The sequence below is a fragment of the Pundamilia nyererei genome, unplaced genomic scaffold (genome assembly GCF_000239375.1).
Source record: "Pundamilia nyererei isolate P.nyererei 1_Seehausen unplaced genomic scaffold, PunNye1.0 scaffold00025, whole genome shotgun sequence".
NCBI lineage: Eukaryota > Metazoa > Chordata > Actinopteri > Cichliformes > Cichlidae > Pundamilia > Pundamilia nyererei.
The window spans coordinates 2,031,604-2,050,701 of NW_005187426.1; the positions used below are offsets into that span (position 1 = coordinate 2,031,604).

The 19,098-nt window shown below is 40.8% G+C and overlaps 1 protein-coding gene across 4 annotated transcripts in view; it reads left to right on the top strand.

Annotated features, from left to right (window-relative positions):
- Positions 1-18,772, top strand: part of cskl (c-src tyrosine kinase-like) — a 48,250-nt gene extending 29,478 nt beyond the window's left edge. For all 4 annotated transcript variants that reach the window (XM_013909464.1, XM_005727587.1, XM_005727588.2 and 1 more), the window contains exons 2-13: positions 327-410; positions 4,148-4,261; positions 5,000-5,112; positions 8,472-8,691; positions 13,395-13,488; positions 13,995-14,060; positions 14,173-14,272; positions 14,465-14,555; positions 15,089-15,162; positions 15,702-15,897; positions 16,880-16,966; positions 17,295-18,772. In XM_013909464.1, the coding sequence (XP_013764918.1) occupies positions 396-410; positions 4,148-4,261; positions 5,000-5,112; positions 8,472-8,691; positions 13,395-13,488; positions 13,995-14,060; positions 14,173-14,272; positions 14,465-14,555; positions 15,089-15,162; positions 15,702-15,897; positions 16,880-16,966; positions 17,295-17,477 (1,353 nt within the window). In that variant the 5' untranslated portion in view covers positions 327-395 and the 3' untranslated portion in view covers positions 17,478-18,772. The remainder of the gene's footprint in view (positions 1-326; positions 411-4,147; positions 4,262-4,999; positions 5,113-8,471; positions 8,692-13,394; positions 13,489-13,994; positions 14,061-14,172; positions 14,273-14,464; positions 14,556-15,088; positions 15,163-15,701; positions 15,898-16,879; positions 16,967-17,294) is intronic.
- Positions 18,773-19,098: the final 326 nt, after the last annotated feature.

A 19,098-nucleotide genomic window follows, 5' to 3' on the forward strand; every position in this document is an offset into this window, starting at 1 on the left:
ATGGATAGATTGGCGTTTTACGTTATTTTAATCCTTTTTTTTTTTTTTTATTATTTAAATCACATTTGCCCTAATCTCTACTAACACTTTGTAGCAGACACCATCCACTAATCTGTCAGCCATGCTAGCTGTAGAGTGATCAGATCAGTGCTAGAGTTGTTGGAACTGTTTCATTTGGGCTGATTAACCAGCCAGTGAGATATGCTTGTGACTTGCTTTTGTGGCTGTTTGTGTTCTTATTGTTATGACATACACTGTGATCATTCAGCAGTTTTTATATAATACATTTGTTGTCTTTCTAATGCCTTTATCTTTATGTCTTACAGCTCTCATGGTACTAGCTGAACAGTGACCGCTACCTGCCTGAGGACACCTGCTGCCAAATTCCCTTCATCATGTCTGGGATCCATGTAAGTGAAGAACATATTGCTTTTTTCCACCTTTGCTTGCACACTTTTTGTGTCCACGTGTAATAGAATTAAAAATCCTCTTCCTCTCTATATTTCAAAGAATCTGTTTGAAATGAAAACTCAAGATTCTCTCATTAGCATGTTTTAGTTGTTCTGGATGGTTACAAAGTCTATAAAAGCTTTAGATCTAACTCTTTTCCCAGTTATGAATCTAATACATTTGTTTTGGGTATCTGCTGGTATCACCCCAATACCAGTTTTACATTAATACACTGTACACTCCTGAGGAAGAGACCTTTTTTTATTTTATGTATCGGGCAATATCAGGTTTCAGTTAAAAACTGCTTTCCCAACTTTTAAAAATAAAATTTGTCAGATACATTTATCCAATTTAATGAACTGGTATTTTTCTTTAGTAAATTTTAGGTGAATAAAAATGAGAAACAATGGTTGACCCCATTTATTTGCTCTACTCTCAGTTCAGTGCAGCGAGTCTTCACTGCGTACTACTGTCATTTATGATTGCCATAGTTTCTTTTTACCCTGCTCTCACTGAGTGCACCTGCGCTCACTCACACGTGCATCACATGTAGAGTGGAGCTGACAAGATAGATGAAGTGAAATAATATTAATCACGCTGACAAGAGCACATTATGTAACAGAGTGCAGTAAAGGCTTCCCAACAAGTCTTAAAGTGAACATAACGATGACACATCATAATCGTCTGAGCTTTTCTGTCACATCAAGCAGCTGGCCCACAGGTTGCAGTTCAGTCAAAAACTAATGTAACCACACAAAGAAAAGCTGCTAGCATAACATTGTGAAATACCACCAATACAGACATCTGATCTTCCAACAGCACTATTCTTACTTTAGATATAAATACATGTGCAACTCTTCCAAATAAGTTCCCGTGGTTTTGTTTACAAATCATTAAATTAATAATGCCTTTCTGTAAAGATAGAAAAGTTTCCTCACGTCTTCAGTTGCTGCATTACGTTTGCCCTCTGGAGGTTAATATGTCCAAGCAACAGTTGTCTGGTTTTGTTAATGTTGTTTAATGTGGATGACAAGCATCTCTCTCTCTAGATTAAGACAACACTGTAGCATACTCCTCCTTGATCTGCCAGAGGTTTCTTGATGCTGTGATCACAGCACTTTTTAAAACTTCAAGACTTTAACTTTTGTTTGATCCTCCTTCTATATTCTGTCTAATCGTAAACTGAAGCTTCCTATTAGCACAAAGCTGGAAGTTCAAATTGCACGTATCTGAGTTATACTGACAACTACTTTTAACTTCTCTTTTTCTTGTCAATATTTAAATAGTAGAATTTTATTTAGGAAGATTAAGAATTGCATTTTGCTTAACGCTTTAAATATGTAACCATCTTGTGAAATATAATTGCATCAGATGAATGAAATCTAGCTGATTATGCTTTTTTGCACTTATTAGCTTTTTTTTAATGTTTTCTCAATCAGTCCAAGTTGTAGCTAATAATAGTTTCATTATTCTAGATATTTAAGCATCAAAATTCAAAGCTTTGCAGAAGTATAAATGTAAAGATTGACAATGTAAGGATGGGGGGGTGGGGACTGTAGAGGTGGAGTAAGCAAATACAATAAACTGACTTGTATATCGCCCAAGAGGTGAATTCGAGGTGGATGATCTACATCCTCTTCTCGAGCGCTTCCCTCTTAGGAAACAACACAAGGAAAACATGCTGCTGTTAAAAATATATGAACGCAACTTGGTGTTAAATTTAGCCGTAGTTTTCTTCCCCAGCTGTTTTGTGTGTTGCATGAGGCTATGTCTTAAATTACTTAAGAGCCGCAAGGAAATTTCCCCCAATGACACATTAGGTCTAGCAGAGCCTCAGTTTAATAAAGTTCTTTTCTTGATGTGACCACATGGAAATGAAGGCTATGGGAGATGCAATGGTTTTTGGGGGGTTTTCTGTGTCACGGCAGCCATCAAACTCGTAACGCTCTATTGACTGCGATAGACACATTCACAGCCTCCACTGCAAATAAAGCAGCTTGTTCAAGGGCTCTACTCGCTCACTCACACCTGCTGCTTTGTTCTCTGGCTTTGTCATTTCACGTTATTGAGGCATGATAGTGATCATACCGCTTTGCTGATCTAACAGTGCGAGCTGAATGCTCTGTTTTCCCTTCTTTTCTGTCATTTATATGTGATTCTTGCAGCTGTGGCTTTTAGACAAGTCAAGATTGATAGTGAGTGAAACTATATGGCAGAGCTTTAGCTGAGGTTCAAAGTCACTGCAGTGGAGTGAACAGGCAATAATTCTCACTGAAAGCACATTGTTTTGGGTACACACATACACAGGTATTTATTTTTTTCTCGCAGGGTTATTTTATCTCTAAGCAGGTACAGGTTTGACAGGGCTATGCTGGGAATAAGCTGAGGTCAGCAGATTTAATAAACCTACTATTTGTTATCTAGGAAGGAGACCTGCCTCATCCGGTTTTTGTTTTACAAGCATAAACAAAATTAACCCATGGAGTGGTAACTGAACTCTAAATGTCTGAAAATGGAAAAATATCAAGTTTGAAATGAGATTCTTGAATTTAAATGTCCTCCATGCTTGTTTCAGTAGCTTGAAACGGTCAACAACTCCCATCTCAACACTAGTTAAATTTATGCGATTAAATGGTGAAATTTCCTTTAAATTACACATCTAAATGCTTTTTAATGGTAGACATGTTTATCAAGCTGATGTCAATTGGCAATCTAAAAGAGAAATGTATTTAGAGAAGATCTGTTGTCATTTTTCATATATAATTTTTATATATGAAAGGCTGCAGTGAGGCCCAGTGTAATGTAAACATGGACTGATCATCCAAAGCTACTTTTGATTCCAAGAATTCAAATTTGGAACTCGAAATGAGTGTCATAGGTCCCTTTTATTTCCTTTTAGCAGATCATCCAGAAAAATGCTTATTTGGATATCAAAGCAGAAACACATTTTGGCTTTAGACACTTAGGTGTTATATAGGGTTTTATGCCTGTGATTCATGGGGAGGGTACTACCATTACACAAATAAAGTTGCTGCTTTATACAGTTACTGCTTCTATCTGATATGTTATTGCAGTCTTAACATTTTTGTCAAGATTCAAATAACTACCTTGGGGTGCATTATCTCTGCCTTTCAAGTGTGCAATATCGAGCACAGCTCAGCCCAGACAAATTGCACAACATTTAACGTTTAATTTTTATTTTAGATTAATAAACTCTTTTAATGACTGAACAGTGGCTCAGTGTTTAGCACAGTAATCTCCCAAGTTTCCATGAAAGCTCCAGTTTCTCTAAACATGGGGAAGAAAATTACTTGCTAGGTTAATGTTCATACTTCCTGTACTGCACCAGGAAACTACTGCAAAAAGTGTTACTTACGATTTTATTTGTTGAGGCCTTATTGGATTTGAACAGATTTAACACGGTCCTGAAAGATTTGAAAAGGGAAAACAAACAACATAAGAAGAAGAGTAAACTCTCTAAAGAAACATTCAGAATAAGGACTGTAATGCTGGCAGGCTTTGGTTTTAATAAGTGGATCCTAGTCTCATAACACTGTGATTAGGACTTGTTCTCGCCCTCCCCAATTGCCTCTCCACCTCTAAACTCTTTTATTGTGTTCTGTAATTTGCTTCATTTAGCTCCTTATGAGTTACACCTCTAGATAATGTTGGTTCCTCTGTGTTTTCTATAATCTAGGTACCATGGTCGACTGGCACAGAGTGTGTAGCCAAGTATAACTTTCAGACTGCCAATGAACAGGACTTACCCTTCTGTAAAGGAGACGTACTGACCATCATCGGAGTCACCAGGGTAAGAAAACAAGTGCCTTGAATATGGTTGTTCTAACTAAACCCACAGAGCTGCCATCCTAGCAATTATTATTCAGTGAATGAGTTACTGTTTAAGCTGTTTCTGTTTCTTCATGGGTTTTCACAGTTAATAGGGTTGTTTTTTTTTTGGGATTGTTCACCAATGATTGGACTTGTAAAATGTTCTCTGTATGTTAAAAACAATATACAGATGTATGCAGAGATGTAAAAGGACATGGATTTTTCTTCATTCTTGAAATGTCAGCAACAGTACCTATAACAGTATTTTGTGCAGTATTTCATGAGACAATCCTAGTTTTTTGTACTTTAAGTCAGAAGACAAGACAACCAAAAGTTTTGTCCCTAACAAAGTAGTTAGTTCATTCATTTGTATGACAAGTGACAAGACAAATAAAGAGCTACATTAAAAAAAAAGTATATCAGCTTTTAAAAAGCTTCAGTGAACTTAATCCTATCAAACAGCTTTATTGCTTCAGTTGGTGGGTTTCCTTTTAGCTAGAGGCACTCGCTGGTTTCTGTTGATGCAACAGCTTGTGCCCACAAATATCTGATGGGGCTGAAGTGGATTTTGGCTTTTATTCTCCACTGTGTCTTTCTGTGTTGTGTTATCTCTAAGGTACAGAAGTGTTCCTTACCTACAAAATGACTTGGTATAAAAATGGTACCCCGCCTTAGTTATGGTATTTCAGCTGTGTTGTGGTGTGTTCGACTGTTTCAGGATCCAAACTGGTACAGAGCAAGGAACCAGGTGGGCAGAGAGGGCACCATCCCAGCTAACTATGTCCAGAAAAGGGAAGGCGTCAAGTCAGGAGGGAAACTCAGTCTTATGCCGTGAGTACTAGAATGGATAATCCCAGTTAAACTGTCATGTCTGTGTGTTTGTGGTGTTTTGCATTTATTTTTAAGACCATACAAACATTTTTTTTAATGCAATGTAAGAGGATAAAATGCATTTATTTTTTTTTATTATTTTTTTTGTAGGATCGCAGAACTGTTTCATTCTGAAATAACATTTTAGGAAACTACCAAAGTTCTCCAGGATTGCGACAGAATACAGTTATAATCAAAATACTAATGGTCTGTGTCTTGTATCTCAGACATCTTTATGTATGAACAAGTTGTTATAGCCCGATTCACTTTTGTCTCCTGCTGTGAGAGGGAGAAATTAGTCTTGACTTCAAAAGATGAAAATTCCCTGTCTTCTGTTGTCTGTGTCAGACACCCATAGAGGCTACAGCCAGCTGTGCACTAGATTTGAGTGACATTTCGGGCTCTTTGAAAATGCAGCTATTCAAAACGAGGAAAACATAACGAGAGGCATATTCAAATGAAAGGAGACAGGAAAGCCGAGCTGCTGCAACCGAGCTATGAGCTATAAGATGTTGAAAGCTGTGAGAGCTGCCAGACCATTTGTGTTTACTCTTGAGATGGTAATAAACAAGTCTTAAAACTTTGCAAAGCAAAAGAAAGTTCTTAATTTCAGTAGGAAGTACATGAATTACAAGAAGAGAATGGTAAGTTGGACCTCAAAGTTGTGGTTTTTTGTAATGGGCATAGTTAAGTTAATTAAGTCAAAGATGAAGTACAGATTGTATTTCAGTTTCTCAGTGTTTCCAGTATTGGAAGTATCTAATTTTCTTTGACAGTAAGGAGTTATATACATAAGCTGCTCATTTATTTCCTTGTACCTTTCAAACCTCGTGCAGCAACAATGAACTCTTCTCGTGCTCCTAGAAGGAAATCATTAACACAATAAAGGTGTCAGCTGCGGATAGAAAGTGAAATGCAGTCTTGTCAGCATTGCATGTGTAGCTCAAACTATTCTTAGTGATATGTTCTTAAAATGTTGGCAGGAAACATTTATATAGACTTTTGACCCTCTTTGTCTCCCTTCATCAACTGCTGCTGAAAGCGTTGACCTCTCTATTTGCCACCTCATACCGTCTGTTCACACCATTTTAAATTCGGTTACTGTGTCATTCAGCTCAGGCATGTTTTGTGTGTGATATTAGGAGGCCCGGTGGTGCAGTAACTTAAAATGAGCCTTGTGCAGCTATAAGGGATTTATGTGCACACAACAACACTGATTATTAAAGGCTAACGTGGGGAATAGCTGTAATTAATCTGTAGCTCAGAATGAATTTAATGAAACTTGTTTTCAGCCATAACCAAATGTCCTTCTCAGAGTTGCTTTTCTAAAAGAAAGGAGGAAAGAAGAAGAGGGTGCTATGAAACTAACTCACTGCTCTTTGACTCCCAAATATTCAGCATGCTTTCACATCCTGACCTTCTGCTCCAATTGCTGCCTTTGAGATCACAGCATAGTTCAGTGTTTTTAAACTCAAGTCATCAGAAGTCGTTTCTCTGTATCCTGCGGGGACTTTTGGGTTTTTTATGAATCATCAGCAAATGTCTCGGAGAGGACCTCTCCCTCTCTTCTGGGTTACGTAAGGGTTCATCTGTGGTTTTCTGCTTTAACGTTCACCCGTATCGGTTGATACTCGGCTGTAGATACAGCGCTTGCCTCCTTTACTTGACTCTGCTCCATCTACTGCCCTCATGTGGCAGATATCTGACCCATGTAACCAAACCACCCTAAAGAAAGCTGGCGTATTCATCTGCGCTGTCCTACTCATTCCTTCCAAGTTGTGCTGAACATGTTGTTCACTTTTATTTCAATATGATGTCATTTCTAAAAACTGCGGTTAATTTCTGGAGACAAAGGACCGAGTGTGTGTCTACCACTGGGCTTTGTGTTACTGGGGCCATCCACTCTTGGCGCCTGCTCTCGGATTATTGGGAGTTAAAGAGCTTCTCTCCATCGGAGAAGCTCCCTATTCTGATCTAATCAACTCGAGCCATGTTAAGCAGCTTTACCACAAGGGACTCTGCTGTCTGAGGAGACCAAGTGGAGTGATTGAAGAGGAGGAGGGCGTGACAGAGGCAGCCACAGGAAAGTGGGCTAAATCATTCATAGTTGTTAATTACCACCCATTGACCAGCCAGTGCCGATAAGGAGACTTTGTCCTTTGCAATTCTTAGTGGCTAATGTGACCTTTCATACAAATAGTGGCAGAAATCAGCAGGGTACATGGGATACCCCCCTGTGTTTATGCTTAATACCACAGATCAATAGCCATGAATGGAAGGAAATTCAGAATACTGAAATAGGGTGTTAGCTTTTGTTGTAGGAAACTGAAATGTATCTAACAAAGATTAAAAAAAACATTTACCATTTAAGCTCGACGGAGGATGCATTACCATTGAAAAGCAACAGCAGTGTGAAAAAATTCTGTTTTTGTAACAGATGATTGTAAAGATGGTGGTTGAGTAGATCAAAGTGTGTGATCTTGCTGTCTAATCCGTCCTTCAGTAGCATATAGATGCCTCCTATCAAGCCATATGGCGAGGTTGATGCTCGTTGTGTAACAGTTAGCTTCTAAATCAGGAAGCAAGCGTTTCTTTTCTGCCACAACCAACAGAATTGTGATCGGCTTTTTAACTTAACAGGAGGTGGAGTTTGTTTTTGATCTCCCTCCTTTTCGCTACAGCGGGTGGTGAAAGTTCAATCCGTCTCTTGGTCTCTCTGACCGCAGTCGGGAATGGGTGACTTGGTTTTATCCTGCTCCCCGCCTTGTCTGAGCAGCTTTTGCATTTTCCTGTTATTGCAGTGCCTGTATGTCAGTTTCCGACTCTGCCCCAGGCTTTGTGTATGTGTGTGTGCGCATGCATGCGTGTGCGCGTTTTAGCACCATGTTTCCTGTTGTTTGGGTTCAGGTACTTTTTCACTGACTCCCCAAGATCAGACAGCCTCGCCCCTGCACCATTCAAGCTGAACAGGGTGGAAGTGCTGCTGTCGGCTTCCCATTACTGCTCCCCTCTTGTTTTTCACTTCTCATTTCAGAGGAAGGCTGTGGGCCATGATACATGGAATTTGGTACCTCTGTATGGTTGAAATTTAGTTGTTTTCTTCTCTCTCTCTTTTTGGAGAAATATTCTTAAAAAACGGCACAAGTTGAGTTTCTGTACATAGATCAAACAACGTCATTGTTACATAAACACTCTGTGCGCGGCCATAAAACACTTCCAGTCAATCCTGTGTGTCCTTTTTGTCTGACATACTCTCTCTCCCTCTTCCCTCTTTGTCTCCTCACGTCCTTCATTCCCACCCCTCTCTTCTCTCTCTCCAGCTGGTTTCATGGGAAGATAACTCGGGAGCAGGCCGAGCGGCTCCTCTACCCTCCAGAGACGGGTTTATTCCTGGTGAGGGAAAGCACCAACTATCCTGGAGATTACACCCTGTGTGTCAGCTGTGATGGCAAGGTGGAGCACTACCGCATCATCTACCACAACGGCAAACTCACCATCGACGAGGAAGAGTATTTTGAGAACCTCATGCAGCTGGTGGAGGTGAGGAAGGATGGAGAGCATATAGCTGTTATTTGTAGTCTAATTTTGTTGACAGAACACCTTTAATAGTACTACTGGCATTCAGTTTGGCAGTAAAAAAACGATGAATGCCTTCTCATAATCATCATCATCATCATTTCCAGCTGGTTTTTGTTTTTAAGAGCCGAAAGACTTGAGGCATTTAACTGAACGTCAAAGAGAGCGATTTGTAAGAAAATGAAACTTTAAATGTCACCTTGTTTTAATGTTCCAGTGCATACTTCCTCTATCCTGAAGGTCACAGAGAGTTAGGCTACATTTTATTTAGGTAGCTCAAATTAAGTAGTATCGATCCTTAAAATAACTGTTACAGTAAAAAAGTTGGTGATTTTACAAAGTTTATTCCATCTTAGGGTTTCTTCAGAAAGGGTGGCGCCATAGTTTAGCAACTAACACATGTGCCTGACACATGAAAGATCCCAGTTTGAGACCAGGAGAGGAACTAAATCTCCTCCTGTGGGAGGGTTGCGTTAGGAAGGTCATCTGGTGGAAAAAATCTGCCAAATCAAACATGTGCTACATCTGCTGTGGTGACCCCTTGTGAATAAGGGAGCAGCCGAAACAAGCAGAGTTTCTTCAGTAAAACTGAAGAGCAGCAGGAAAACAAACCTACTTGTTTTGTTTTGGGTTTTTTTGTTTTCCCCTTAAAAGGTTGTTATATAATTCCTATGAGAATTTATATTTCTGTTTGTTTCAGGCCAACTGTTCATCCTCTCAGATATGCTTCGTCTGTCTATCAAAGGTGTTTTAGATCTTAACACAGTTAACACTGTACAAGAGACCTGTTTCTAGTCTATTACAGAGCTAAAAGCCTCTTACATCACGTATTTTCTACAGTTAAATATTGTATCTCATTGTCCATTAGGTCACACAATGATCCCATCACATTCCCCTAGCATTTGTGACAGTCAGTCAGTTGCATTAAAAGCTGATTATCTTACATTACACCTGCAGTCTTTGGTTATTGATTATTTTGTATTTGTTTGGTAAAAAGGAAAATGTAAACCTGTTTGAATCAACAAAAAAGTTGTTTTGTTTTTTTATTAGGAGTAAACAATTGGAATCCATCTTCTAAACTGCACGGCACGACAGCTAATAGAAATAAGTTGTCTTAGTTATACGGTGATAAATGATGCAGCAGTTTGATTACATAACTCTGTAAAGGACACACATGCTGAATATCTCTGTGGACTTCTCCCAAAACTCTGACTCAAGTACGTATCCTTCAAAAAGCTGTCTGATCCTCTCACTCCCTGACTGCTCTCTGTAAGCTGGTTCAGAGGAAGGACGGAGTGTGGAAAGGGGAAGACGGGGAGACATGATGATAGAAACGGAGAGGGAGCGAGATAAAGGCCTTTCATCCTCTTAGATAAAGAGAAGAGCTGGATTGGCAGCTATCACACTTTTAATTGGGCCTCATCTTTTTTGCCTTGTGGGGTGTTGGAAGTGGACAGGCAGGAATGTGCCAGCTGGCAACGAGACCATCTACATCCCCAGCGCATTCTTGTTATCAGCCACCCACAATCTCTCTCTCTCACACACACTCTCCAACACACACTCACCCTCCGGGCTCAGTTCAGCCTCTACTTCCTTTCTCCACCTCCCTCCCTCCCTCCCTCCTTTCTTTCTCTCTTTGTGTTCCCTGGTGGATACCTGGCATATTGCTTTCTGTCCTCCTCCTCCTCTCATCTCCGTATCTTCCTTTCGCCCTCCACTGTCTCCGTCTCCCTGCTTTACCCTGCTATGTTTCTTTCTTTCGGTATCTCTTTACATCTTTATTCTGTAGCCTGTCTGCATTCCCTTGTCTCTTCTTTCTCTATAATTGCGCATGATAGAATTCCTTACATTCTTGTGTGTTTTTCCGGCTCGCTCGGTGTTCCTCTGCTCTGTTATTCTTCATATAGACCTACACATCAAATGCTGGCAGACCTCTGTCTTCAGTCAGTGCATCCTCTGATGCATGTGGTTTTTAAAAATAACAAAACAAAACAAAAACAAAAGCAAAGCTCGCTCCATATGGTATTTTTAGGGGTGTAGTTGCACAGTCAAAGTATTGTCTGTTAGGGTGCTCACTGGCTGTTTCAACTCTGTGATCACACCTTTCTCTGCTAATTACACATGGGAAGATTGTGATTTAGCCACTTGTGCTCTAAAAACACATTGTCATGCATTCTAAGATTGCATTTCAGTGATTATTTGTTACATAAGCAATGCTAATTAAGGTCCGTTCAGGGCTGTCTTTTTCAAGATCATATAGGCAACGCTTCAGAAATGATAAATAATGACCTGATAAATGCTATACATAATCTAAATGCATCATTTGTGTATAACTGTGGCTATTTTACATGTGCAGTTAATTTGTCTTCAGCCTTCCTTCACCATGCTGCCCCCTGGTGGTTATAATCATATCTTACAGTCTATAGTCATCACATCAGTCCACAGTTGTGTAACAGTGGTCACAAAGAGGTTTCATGATTTATGTAACTTCTGCTATCACTTAAGGAGGCACTGATTTCTTTTCACATGATTTTATTTTTTTTTTTGCCTTTGCAATTCAACGCAGATGGTCTTTATTTCTTTACTTGCCGTGACAAACGGCGTCCTTGCCTTTGTAATAATATCCTAAATTGATAAGCAGATATGGACTGGGATTAGATTATTTTGTTGTCTTTATAAGGATGAACTGTAAAGTGTAATATGGTCCCACAAATGTGTCTGCATACACGTTTCCATTTGGACAGACAGCAGAGAGGCGTTTTCACCCATGTCAGGTCTGCTGCCATGCAGTCTTCCAAAACCTATCTGCACATCGCTGGAAGCAGATGATGTATGCGTCTGCTGAAAGGCGATTGGTTGACAAGTGGGCCAGAATAGGGAAGGGAGTGACAGAAGAGTTCATCTTGAATGAGAGGATTGTGGAAAAAAATCTTAAAAGATCAGAAATACAGTATAAAAAGTAGAGACAGCAGCTGCAGTGGACACTTGTCACTGTCATTGTCACTTCAGCTGTTTATATGTTATAACCTCACTCTTCTCCGTGGCTGGCAGACAGACCAACAACAGTACATGCCAGAGTGGCCCAAAGACCGGTTGTACCACATACTTTGCACGCTGCCTCCATCTGACAGCAGAGCTCTCTGTAGGTAGACGAGTCATCCCTGTATTGTCAGCTTGGTGCAAATGCACCAGCCCTCTCACCCTCCTCCTTGTTCCCACAGTAAATGCTCCCCAGGAACCTCACCTTTACACTAATACTGACAGTGTCCAGCAGAGGTTTAAACATTTCCCAAGTGTGATCTTTTCATCACAGTGTGTCTGACTTTAAAGTGTAGATTTTTATTCCTTTGTGTTTTTTCTTTGTTTGTTTTTTAACTGACTTCTGTTGATAGTTACTTTTCTGTAGTGTAGTGATTATTTAAGCATTTTATATAGTAGCCAAAGCTGCAGGGGATGTAATTTTATAAGTGACTTGCCCTCCGTATTGTTGTCCCTTGATCTGTCCACATCTGAAGTAGCTTAAAGAGACTACACCTTATGCTTTTTCTTATTTTGTTTTACAATGGTGGATGCTCATATCATATTAAACATGTTCAAAGTTTCCAGTAACAAACAAGTCTACTAATGGGTCTGCATGATGTCAGTAAGGGCTGATATCCATAATTTGGTCATCTCAGACACGCAACTCAGGCTGTGAGCATAGGAGACCCACCCACAAACTTTACCAAAGGACAGCCAATCAAAAGAAATCTGTCCTAAAGGGAAGGAAGCTAAAATGTTTTACACAGTGGATGAGTCTCTGTGTAACATGAGTAGGAATCATTTCAAATGGAAATGCAGTGAAAGACACATAAAAGACCTTTAGTAAGTTTAGACATAGTGGAACAGCTGTCTCTTCAACTACACGAATTTAAAGGAAAAAAATAGAGCTTTTAAAGTAATAAAACTTTATTCTGGTGGATTTTTTTGGTTTGTTTTAGAGCTGGAAAAAAGGGCAAATCTGAAAATGTACTCATGTCTTTTGTAACTGGAGCTGATTAGAAACACACACTGCTTTAATAGAGTACTTCTGACTGGAGCTGGAGTTAAATTTTACAGAGCAGCAGAAGCAGCCCTTAAACTTCAGGCGAACACCTTACTGTGTTTTCTCGCTTTGTACTCTGCTGTAAATCCTCCCAACTTTGCTGCTCCTGTTTTATTCCATCTTTCATATGGAAATGAGGCCGGGATTCTGTCGTCCCTCAAGACGAGCCTCCTCGTCTTTAACAAAGATGCATGTTGATAAAAGGTAAACCTGTCATGCTGTACCTGTTTGGTGGATGGAGCCTCCTCTCATAAAATCTGACAACACAGCTTTGAATCTTCTTTTCATCGCTACCGTCACATTTTTCTGCAGAGGGTGGCCCCGAACATCAGCCTCGCTTTTGTTTTGCATATCAAAAGCTTGTATATAGACTCAACAGTATGAAGTAATCCAAGAACATCCGTATCGGATCATTCAGCTAGGTACAGTGGCACAGTACAGTATATACTGCTGACCTAAATTCAGGGAAAACCTTTTGAGAGAGGAATTTCTTTGTAACTTTTAACACTTGAAGCATACATACTTTTTTTTTTTTTCTTTATGCATGGAGATTGTATTTAATTCTCAAACTTTCTCTCTCCAGCACTACACCAAAGACGCTGATGGCCTTTGTACCAGGCTGATTAAACCGAAGTTGATGGAGGGAACCGTGGCAGCGCAAGACGAATTCTCTAGGAGTAAGAGCACACAGAGCTCATTACACAGCCCTACAGGGACACTGGCACCAATACACACAGGGACACTTTGTTATGCTTGTCTTTATATGCCACATTAACCTCACAGTATCAGATGCATGAACACACACACACAGTGTACAGAGAAATCCTGCGTCTCCTACGAGCTTTAATAGCATTAATCAACTGAGGGTGGTTAATCTTTGTGTGGCTGGGAACGACTGCTGGGCTTCACCGGCTCTCAAGGTCAATCTCCAGCTCTGTCTGTCTTTATTTACCCTCACATACCCATCTGACCCGGCTAATTCTTACACTAGAGAAATGCAAAGATTAATTCTCCTGCTTAAAGGATATACATCATCGTCAAAGTTATTTTAACAAGAAAATAGCTGCTGTAACTGCAAAGTCATGAACGTGCTGTAAGAGGATTTTTTTCATAACGCCTTATTGGAATAATATTATTACCTACATTATGATTGCAGAGTGTCATTAACGTCCTCTTTTGGCAGGTGGCTGGGCCTTGAACAGAAAAGAGTTGAAACTCCTCCAGACCATTGGCAAAGGGGAGTTTGGGGGTAAGAAGCAAATTTAAACAGGATATTTTCATATTTCATTTTCATTTCTCACATCAGGCCAAGTCACCTTGGAGAATGTAGTAAAACTTTGTCCCCTCTGTGTCCTTGTCAGATGTGATGGTAGGAGACTACAGAGGGACCAAGGTGGCAGTCAAGTGCATCAAAAATGACGCTACAGCACAGGCTTTCATCGCTGAGGCTTCTGTCATGACGTAAGATCCGCAGCTATTGCTTTTTGTACTTCACACCACCACAGATGTTTCTGTCTGCAGACATGTTTCTTCATCAAATATTAGATCATCCTCTGTCATTTTTGTGGGTAGAAGTTGACCATGATTTTTAAAAAATATTTTACTGCATGCTTACCGCATATTTTTTCCCCCTCTGTTTCTGTGTTTCGACAGGCAACTGAGGCACAACAACCTGGTGCAGTTGCTAGGGGTAATCGTGGAGGAGAGGGGCAGTCTCTACATCGTCACAGAATACATGGCTAAGGTCAGCCCAAGTGCTCTTTTATGACAAGTTCTAAAACTGGAAATGGTACATGCTCGCATTAACCCTCTGCGATTTAAACGCTAGTTCAGTACATTAGGAGAATAAAACACAGTCAAAACCACGCTAATGAAACAGTTGTTAGCCTTGCTTAGCATAAAGACAGGAGACACTGGAAAACACCTGACCTGACCCCATTCAGCGGGTACAAAAAGATTTCTATCTTGTTTGTTTCATCTGCAGAGGGGGTTACAGGTTGTGCACTAGAGGAGGCATTTGCTTCTAAGCCAAGAAATGATGACGACTGTGACCTCATGTAAAACAGCAAATGGATTTTTAAAACACTTGTTATTGTACAGATGAAACAAATGTTTCCCCTTATTAAAAAAAATACTTTGACATGTTTTCTTTTTTCGCACGGGGTCGTCGATTTGGTTTTTACTCAGGCTATTCATGCTAAAAAATGTACCTACACAGTTTTCTGTGAGACTTTCTTGAATGTAAGCATTGTGTTAATAATCCAAACTGCACCACAGGGCAGCCTAGTGGACTACCTGCGCTCTCGAGGGCGGACTGTTCTCGGTGGAGACTGCTTACTCAAGTTCTCACTGTGAGTCTCTTTCAAGCAATTATTAAAAAAATTATTTAAAAGAACATTTTTAAACTGCTCTTTTCGGGATCTGAAACTAAATCACTGCCACTTTAACCCTCTGCGTTCTTACTGAACTTCAGGAGAAAAGTGTCATAGCAGTAACATGAACGTTGTTTGCTGCAACTCATACATCCTTATTTCTTTTAATTTAATAATTATCTAGCTAATATTGTTATCTAAAGCAAGTTAAGTCCATTGTGATCAGTACAAAGAATGAGTGTAAGCTTTCAGATGAGCATTATTATATGTTTGTCTCAAATTAATCAGTTGAAGTTTCATTTTTCTGTGCCAGCCTTGTAAGTTTTGAAATAACTTGCAGTAGTGAAAAAACATTTTGGAGCATTTACATCTGAAACTAAATTGAAAATCATAATGGCTTAGTTTTCCCTCTAGCCAAGCTAATTTTCCTGACAAGGGCAGGTGATAAAAGTAAAATCCTCAACCACCTATTGCCCTATATTAGTTAGCCAGTTCTCACTCATCCTCTTTCCTGGCAGTGACGTGTGTGAAGCTATGGAGTACCTGGAGGCCAATAACTTCGTCCACAGAGACCTGGCGGCTCGCAATGTGCTGGTTTCTGACGATAACATCGCCAAGGTCAGCGACTTCGGCCTCACCAAGGAGGCATCCTCCATACAGGACACTGCCAAGCTGCCCGTCAAATGGACATCCCCAGAAGCACTAAGAGAGAAGGTGATGGGATGAGACAGGGTTGATGTTGCTGACTCGACTCTTAATTGATCTGAATAAGGGCGGTTTATTTAAAAAGGGGAGGCTGCAGGATATCAGTTTATTTGAATGAGAGTGCCAGTCCAAGACAGTCTTTTAAATAGTGGTATAATCTTGATCACGGGTCTAGCAAGTTCATTAATAGTGTGTTTGTCTGCCCTAAAAGTATTTAAAGAGGCCAGTTTAACAAAGAGTGGTGTTTAGTGGCTCATAAACAGTTTTCCTGCTGGAGAGTAAAAGCAAGCCCAAAGGTTTTCTCAACATCTTAATCGAATCATCTGTCAAGCTGCCCAGAATTTCTGCCCAGATAAAGTAACTCTGGGCACCCAGAGCCTGACAGCAAAGAGTGTATGACTGTTGAACAAGCTGCAAATATGGGGGGGGGGGGAAATAATTATTCAGCTCTATTTCCAACAAAGTTAGGACAATGTGTAAACAAATTCACTGAAATGTTAATGAATTAAGGCCTGAGTTTAACTGAAAATGTTGAGAATGAGAAATGTGTTTCTGAATTTGATGCCAACATCTTAATGTTGGTTTAAAAAAACACAGACGGTGTGTGTGTGTGTGTGTGTGTGTGTGTGTGTGTGTGTGTATATGTGAGGGTCAAGGCAGCAGACCAAAATATAATGGCTGTGGCAGCAGTGCAGTGGAAATGGACAGTTATAGAGTGGAAATCTTTATATTTAAAATGAAAATGAGGGACTGTCTATAAAAATGTCAGCAATTCCTTAAGTTTAAGCAGTCCTTTTGTTAATGCCCTTGAATTAAAGTTGAAAGTGTGCACTTCAGTCACATCTTGATTGTTTGGTTTAAAATCCACCGTGGGGGTGTATGTACTGTACGACCTGGTTTTGTTGGTCTGGAGGGAGGCGCAAGCCTGATCTGCTTTCTGAATGCCTTTATGTATAATGTATGAATTTCGGCTTCTCTCTTAATCCAACAGAGGTTTTCCACTAAGTCAGACGTTTGGAGTTATGGGATCCTACTGTGGGAGATCTACTCCTTTGGGCGTGTGCCTTATCCTAGAATTGTAAGTACCTTTATGGGATTTTCTGTGGCTCGCTGACGTCTGACATACACCAGCAGATGGCAGGCTTTATTGCCTGAACCATTTATTTATTTTTGTGCAAGATCAGTGTAACTGCTGGTTCTCTGTGTTGGCCTCATTCATGCCATGAAACAACTGAAGCAGGTGATGTGTCACCGGTTGATACGTTCGCATTTTTAGTTATTTTTAGTTATTCTTGTTATGTAGTTACCTTTGCCTGGAATATTGCATCACCTTTGAGTCCATTGCATCAGTTTGACTGATCAAAATGTTGAGCTAATGTCAGCATTTCTTTGTCTGTGTCTCTCAGCCGTTGAAAGAAGTGGTGCCTCGGGTAGAGAAAGGGTACAAGATGGATGCCCCAGACGGCTGCCCCGCCGTGGTGTACGACCTGATGAAGCAGTGCTGGACCTTGGATCCCGTGATGCGGCCCTCCTTCCGCATGCTGAGGGAGAAGCTCCAGCATATCAGAGCCAAGGAGCTCTACCTGTGAAGAGGAGGTGCTTGTGGGGGGTACCGGGGGAAGAGGACGGGGGGCGAGATGCAGCCCAGCACAGCTGTAAAGTGGGAGGAGGAGCAGGAGAAGAGGGACCACAGCACTTTCCTCCTACCTGCCAAGCCTCTTGACCTGTGGGACTGCTACGCTGTGCCCCCTCCCCCAACCTCCACCGTCCACCAGCCGTCCTCTGCTTTCACACTAGGACTGTTTTCCTGTTTGTGTTGTATAGCTTTTGCCAGACAATTTCCTCTTCTCGCGATGGGCCGCTTCTCTTTCCTCCTCCTACACCTGCCACTGCTCACTCACTCTCCCTTCTCTTTGTCACTTGGTCCAAATTGCTCTTCTTCTTCTATGTGAAAGTTCCCTTTTGTTTCTTTGTATTTCCTCCCCTCCTCCTCCTCTCCTGAACATGGCATTAACTGGAGGGGAGGCTGGCCTTTTCCTCCACGTTTGTCAGGTGCTCTTTTCTTCTCCAGTCCACCCCACTCGATCATTCCCAGATTCTCATATCACCATGTGGCTTTGCATGCCTTTCAGCCCAACTCTGTCATTCCTTCCTTGCATCCCTCCTTGCTTTCCCTCGGCCTTGTTGTCAGGTGTGGGGCCTTCGCTCTGTGCCAAAGTGCCTCCAGTCTACAGAGCTCCAGACTTCCCTCCAACACTTCTTTTGATTGGACTGTTATGGTTTCAATTTTTATTTTTTAAACAAAATCTTTTTTATTGCTTTCTTTGTTCCAGAGGTTATGAAACTGTTTGGGGTTTTTTTAAGTGGCATCTCCTTCACCTCCACCATCTTTACATCAGACTTTTTTTTTTCTTTTTTTTTTTTTGGTTTTTGCTTTGTTAATCCGAGCGTCCATGAAGAGCACGAGAATAGGAAGTGAGGAGACTTGGAGGGGGCCAGTGTCATGTTCATCCTTCCTTAAAGACCGCCCAGAGGAGCGGTAGGTGGGTGGTTGGGTGGCAGGGCAATAACAGGAGAAGAAGGGGGAGAGGCAGTTCACAAACATGGTTGATTCATCATACGTGGGCTTGTTTTTATATCAAAATATATTTAAAGGATTAAAAAAAAAAAAGAACAAGGAAAAACTGACTTGGACAGAGTTAAAAAAGGACGCTTTTCAGAAGCCAGGAGCAACTTGCCGTTAGGGATGTTCAGTGTCTCTGTGAATGCTAGGGTCGGGGTGGTGCATGCTGTGTGTGAGAGGCCTTGGGTTCAACTGTCAGTGCTTTCAATGTTCATTGTTTTATTATGCTATCATAATTATGAATAAATCATTCCATCTGAACAGTGTGGAAACACCTGCATAATTATATCTAAGTGTGTGTGTGTGTGTGTGTGTGAGTGTGAGAGAGAGAGAGCATATTTTAGCAGGAGGAGTGCTGTCTTACTGTACAAGCACCTCCCCACCTCCATGAATGTGTGGTTTTTGGATTTGACAAGCAAAATAAAGCAAATGTTAAAATGCCCCCAAAAAAACTGCAATTCCTCTGTTGGCCACTAGAGGCTGGCTCCAAAGTAAATTCCACCAGACATGTTTACATCCCGGTACAATAAAGCCACATGGGCACTGCGCTATTAATGGCTCTAAAAAAAGAAGGGGGGGGGGGGGGG